At 38.5% G+C, this 6,361-nt stretch overlaps 1 protein-coding gene across 1 annotated transcript; it reads left to right on the top strand.

Moving 5' to 3' along the window:
* Positions 1-4,375: 4,375 nt before the first annotated feature.
* Positions 4,376-5,416, top strand: LOC141614130 (uncharacterized). Its single transcript, XM_074432884.1, has 2 exons — positions 4,376-5,161; positions 5,252-5,416. The coding sequence occupies exons 1-2, from the start codon at positions 4,376-4,378 to the stop codon at positions 5,414-5,416; spliced, it is 951 nt and encodes a 316-aa protein (XP_074288985.1).
* The last annotated feature ends 945 nt before the right edge of the window (positions 5,417-6,361 follow it).

The following is a 6,361-nucleotide window of genomic DNA, read 5'->3' as shown; positions in this document are numbered from 1 at the left end:
ATAAATGTGGAAATGAATAACTACCTCATTTGAAAAGATGTTACGCAATCTACATTTAACTTGGACACGTGCGAGATTTTAAGACGAGTTTTAACGGTTCTAGCTCGGGTTCGGATTTCAACTCGGTTTTTGGCTTAAAGAGTTTTAGCTAAAAATAGTGTTACTTCAATGAAAATGACGTGCTAATTTCAAATATAATATTAATTTTGTCATCCGACTTTCGCTTTAACGGAGCTTTATGGAACGCAGACCTAAGGGCATTTATCGAATCATGTATCCTATTATCGATGGGTGGTTTGCGGGCCATAAAGATACGATATCTATAACATCCATTATATTTTTCAGTACAAATTTTATATCTCAAATTATCTTTGTTAAATAAAGAACAATGAAACAATTCTTAAAGTGAGAGCCTTTTATGTGTATTTTTTTTTAAAGTTGTGCCACTTAGTTCAATAAATATAGGTTAATTTTCACGCATATCCTAATTCAGCTCAATTTTTTTTTTTTTTTTGAATGCAACTTCCCGAAGGCATTACTCAATTGATAAACGATCAAACCTTACAGCAGCGTTTGCGGATAATGGTAAACCATCATCCCATACAACTCTACCTGAAACACGTGGAATACAATGAGCTAAAGCATGAGCTACACAATTATTAGTACGAGACACATGTAGCCAAATGACCGACTGAAACATAGAACTACAAGCGATAATGTCCTCAATCAGCAGCGAGAACATACTTCTCCCCGTCTTCCTTTCTTTAATAGCTTCAATAACTTGCAGACAGTCGCTCTCCACTTCAACAAATTGAATTCAGTGCCTCACCGCTTCCTCCAATCCATCCAACACCGCGCACGCCTCAGCGACATGAGCTTCCCATTATTGTTCTCTCCCAATCGACACACCCCACAATACCTCACCACCCGCGTCCCGACATACAATACCCGTAGTAACCCCCTCCCCATCCTTTACCCCGGTATCGACATTAATCTTAACGTAGCCATTACACGCTGCCTTCTACCCCCCCTCCTCTCCTCCTACTCCCTTCGTCCGCCGAACCTTTTCCGTTTCCATCGCTCCCTCATGGATAACATCCCTTACACGCCTAATTACTAGCTCTGGTTCCACCACAATATTGTCAAAGATAACTTTATTCCGGTGCTCCCAAATTGCCCAACATCCCATCATCACTTTCACACCTTCCGTCACACATAAATCCTTCAAACAGGCTTCCACCCACTCCGTCACATCACTCCCTCGGTTCTCCGCCACTATCCCGATGCCAAGTCAATCCCAAACCCAATGTGCCACCCCACAATCCCGAAATAAATGAAGACTCGACTCTATAGAAGAATTAAAAAAGGAACAAAGAGAGTACTCACCTCCGACCCGCGCAGCGATGTTCGCCCTCATAGCTAAGGCTTCACTACACAGTTGCCAAAAGAAGAGCTTCACACGAGGCCAAACCGAAAATTTCCAGAGCCGAGTCCAGAGCCACCTTCCCATATACCCATCCGAGCTGTTAGCCATATCACCACCATCGCCTACCATCATCTTATAAGCACTTTGGACCGAGTAAAAGCCGTCCCTTTCCAGCCCCCAAAACCAAATATCACGTGGCCTATTAGGACTAACCCGTATGTTCCTAACCCGCTCCCTTTCGAAAGGCAGGAAGAAATGATTAAGTTTGTCCTCATCCCACTCCATTCTATTCGGCCGAAGCAGCTCCGCAACACACACACCCTCATTCCCCAGCCCACACGGCGATATAACCCGTCCCGTATGCGAATTTTGAATCCACGCATGACCCCAAACTTTCGTCTCCTTCCCGTCTCCAATACACCGCCTAAGCCCCTGCTCCAACACCGTACGGGCTTCGAAAATACTTCGCCAAGTATAGCTGGGATTATGCCCAAGAAATGCCGTCGTATACTCACCTTCAGGGAAGTACTTCGCCTTCATAAGTCGGGTCCAGAGACTATCCGGATTAGTAATTAAGCACCATGCCTGTTTACCCAATAAAGCAAGGTTAAACAGCTGAAAGTCTCGAAATCCCATCCCTCCCGCACCTTTAGGCCGAGCCAGTTTACTCCACGCCACCCAGTGGATTCCTCGCTTACTCTCATCATGTCCCCACCAGAATCGAGCCACGATCGACCTCAACTCATCGCAAAAGTTTGAAGGAATTTTAAACACTCATCACATAGGTAGGTAGCGAATTGGCAACAGCCTTTATAAGAATCTCCTTACCAGCCCTAGACAAAAATTTTCCGCGCCAAACTTGTAGCCTTTTGCAAAGCTTATCACGAATAATATCCGTAATATTTTTTTTTTTTATCGACCAATCACCATGGGTAAACCCAAGTACCGAGCTTGCTCTTCGACCTGCACAACACTCAATCTCGCGGCAACTACATCAAGTCGTCCCCTATCCACCCCTTACTAAATGAAACAGTCGTCTTGTTGAGACTCACAAGTTGTCTCGAAACCCACTCATATCTCCTAAAAATATAACAACTGCTGCATCCTCAATAGTTGCCCGACTGAAAAATATATTATCATCTACAAAAAGGAGGTGTGAAATAACAGGAGCCGAGGTGGCTATCCGAATCCCATGTAGCGCATTATTCTCCACTTCTCGTTGAATCATATTAGATAAAGCTTCCGCACACAACAGGAAAAGATATGGAGACAATGGGTCCCCTTGACGAAACCCTCTGGCCAGTCGAAACTTGTCTGATGAGGCACCATTTAAAAGGACCGAAAAAGTCACCGTCGAGACACATTCCATAACTCACTGTATCCACCCCCGGTCAAAACCCATTGTCATCAGCACCCATTGTCTCAATTTTAGTTTAGGTGGAATTGGATAAGAGTTTCAAGCTTTTGTTTATGTTACTCATATCATGCCTTCGTTCAAATTTCGATACAACTATTTTCGATTATTTTTCGAGTTTGAGGTTTTTTTTCAACAGGTCTACGTATTGGCCTTAGAACACACGTTAAAAAATCAATTATTAAAATGGGAATTCTAAACCAACTTTTTTTGTTGAATAATATAAAAGACTAGATTTAATGCCCGTGGGATGCACGGGCATGTTAGTAGAAGCTTATGTAATATTTTTAATTATATTAAAAACGCCATTAATTAGATCAACTCTGAGAATGACTTGTTTCCAGTAACAAAACAAATGTATATCGCTCCATTCAAATTATGTGTATATAATTGACCAGATTTGTCAAGATTTTTTTTAAACACTTCTTCTTCAACAATATATAAGCCTTAAATAATGAACTCGATCCTTACAACAACAAAATGTAAGTAAAGTTTATGTATTTAATCATGGATAATAGTTTCTAAAAAGTTTTCTAGATTAGTTTGATACTATTTGAAAAGCCCGTGCGATGCACGGAGCCCCCATTAGGATCATCTGTATAAATATATTCTATAGTTGATAAAAAAAGTTTAATTATGTTTAAATCATTGATAAATAAAAGTTCGTGATTGGTGTAGTTGATCATGAATGAACTATTAGTACTTTTAATATAGAAGTTTTGTCATTTAGTAGTTATCATTTCAGTTGTAAAACATCAAGTAACATTGTAAGAGTATGTAGTTAGTTTTTTCATAATTGTTATAGGCATCACTGGTTTTTAATTAAATACAAAACGTTATCTCCATAAACATAGTGCAGCTTACCAAATGAACCGCCCTTAATAACTGAGACAGATCACTATGAGTTTTGCAAATTATTTTAACCTATAACAATTACGTAAAACTAAATGACGTTACGTAAAGCAACATGTATCATAATTATCTATATATAGTGTGTTTAGAGAAAATGTTAGATCTCTTATAGCATAAGTTTACCTTGACTATCTACAATTAAGAGTGTTTTGGTCTACCTTCTCGGTTGTCCTTAATGGTCATTCTCATGGATTTTTCAAAGGTAAACGTGGCTTAGGCAAGGGGACCCCTTGTTTCCCTTACTCTTTACACTTTATATGGAGTATTTGAGTAGGCTACTTGAAGAGATTTGCATTGGCCCTCATTTCAGCTATCATTCACTCTGTAGAGGACTCAAGTTGACTCATCTTATGATTGCGGATGACTTATTGCTATTCTGTAAAGGTAATATCCCCTCTGTGTGCACTTTCATGGAAGTTTTTTCATGTTTTGCTGGGGCATCTGGTTTACAAATAAGTAATGAGAAGTCTGATATCATCCTTAATGGCCTTCAACCTGACATTGAAGCTGAGATTTTGGAACATGCTGGATTTAAGAAGGGGACCTTACCTTTTAAGTATCTAGGGGTCTAAATTTGTCACAAAAGACTCACTAAGATTGATTGCAATGTCCTGGTGGATAGAATGATCAAAAGGATAAGGGGTTGGAACAAAAGGAGAATTTCTTATTCTAGCAGACTTATTTTGGTGAAATCTGTGTTAGCTACTCTTCACAACTACTGGGCACAGATATTCATTTTGCCTGCAGGTGTGATGGATAAAATTCAGGCACTGTGTCGGAATTTCTTATGGGAAGGCAATGATACTTACTCTAAAGCTCCATTAGTAGCATGGAAAACAATCTGCAAAATCAAAGAACACGGTGGACTGGGTTTACTGGACAGTAGAGCTAGGAATATTGCAGCTGTTGGCAAACTTGTGTGGTGGATGGTCAGTAAAAACGATCATCTTTGGATTAAATGGATAGACAAAATTTATAAGAAAGGAAGGGACTGGACTGATTATAATCCTGGTACATCTAGCTCCTGGGCATGGAGAAAAATTTGTGAAGTGAAGAATAGTTTCAAAGAGGCTTACATTGATAATAAGTGGTTGGGTAAAGATGAGGAGTACTCTATTACTGAAGGATATGACTGGTTAATGCAGGACCCTGGTGTGAAGGTCCCGTGGTATACAATTATGTGGAATAGGTTCAATGTGAATAAGCATTCGTTCATTGCCTGGCTAATCAAGCAAGAGAGGCTGCTTACTATGGATAGACTGCTCAAAATGGGAATTGTTACTCAAACCAACTGTTATCTGTGTGGGGAGGATACTGAGGATCATGAGCATTTGTTTGTAAAATGCAGGTACATCAATCAATGTTATGGCAAACTTATGGAATGGCTGAATATCAGATTGCAGGGGGAGGTGAATTCAGAAAGGATGTATAAATTAAGGAAATGATCGGGTTTTGTAAGACTTGTGTTGTGTGCTTTGGTGACTGCAGTTCACTATCAGGTCTGGGCTGTTAGAAATTTGTGTAGACATGAGCATTATGTGATTAATCCTCGTAAGCTAGTAGCAAATGTTCAATATGATTGTCGATTGAAGTTGATGCAATGCAAGCTGGAGAATCTGAAAAAAGGAGATGTTGCTTGGTGCAAGCAAAGAGGACTGATGTGAAGCAGGTTATTGATGTAGTTGTTTTCTTTTGTTAATGTAATGGTTAGGCGAGTGAAATGGATAGTATTGTATAATGGTGCGAGCCTAGTTTGGCTGAGCTTAATATTACTTACATTTACACCAAAAAAAAGGAGTGTTTTGGTCTATATACTTATCGCAAAATCAAATCCATACTGAATTCCAATAAAGTTGGTAGTCTCTAAACAACAGTACAAAAATATATGTGATTCTATTACATAGAATGCATGAGACTTCCATTAGGATCATCTTTTATAATATGCATGTTGAATGTTCTATGAATTTGTTGAACAATAGATTGCAAATGTTGGTTTAATTTACATTGTCATGGTTTGGTAGTAGAATTTTATTAAGTTGATCAAAAAAAAAAAAATCCTAACTATGTTGAAAATTAGAACACACAAAACTATTAGGTTGATTTAGTTGATTATTTATGGATCATCGGTCCATTTAACATAAAAGCTACCCTTTTGGGTTTACGTTAATTATAGAGTAAATTATCAATTACACCCCTTTTTGCACCCAATATCGGATCCAGGCCATATTTCCGTCAATTTTCAATTTTTTTCGACAAGACAATAATTTCATGACTATTTTGCCATTCCCTCTTATATTATTAAACATAGAGTAAATTTATTTGCCCTTGTTTCTCCTCATTCATTCATTCCCTCTTCTTTCTCATTTTCCCCAAATTTATTTGAAAAACTCATCCTCAAGGTAAGTGTATCCCCATTATTTTGTTTTTGTTCATTGTGTTCAATTTAATTAAGTTGCATGAACATACACGACATTACCAAAGTAGCAGAAATCAAACAATAAACTATAAACAAATTAGAAAGAGGAAATAGAAGGACAACTTACATAAATTACTAAAGTGATAGTGGTGATGGATGAATAATCTCTCAATGATTAAGATATTAAGACGGA

The sequence above is a fragment of the Silene latifolia genome, chromosome 11 (assembly GCF_048544455.1).
Source record: "Silene latifolia isolate original U9 population chromosome 11, ASM4854445v1, whole genome shotgun sequence".
NCBI lineage: Eukaryota > Viridiplantae > Streptophyta > Magnoliopsida > Caryophyllales > Caryophyllaceae > Silene > Silene latifolia.
The sequence above is the reverse complement of the archived record's forward strand: the minus strand, read 5'-3'. Positions and strand labels throughout refer to the sequence as shown.

What these genes read in the sequence shown, in the direction of transcription:
- LOC141614130 (XM_074432884.1), top strand. Translation starts at nt 4,376, where the DNA reads ATGATCAAAAGGATAAGGGGTTGGAACAAAAGGAGAATTTCTTATTCT. An exon ending in ATATCAGATTGCAGGGGGAG is followed by an intron (nt 5,162 to 5,251) that starts GTGAATTCAGAA and finishes GTTCACTATCAG; the next exon opens with GTCTGGGCTGTTAGAAATTT.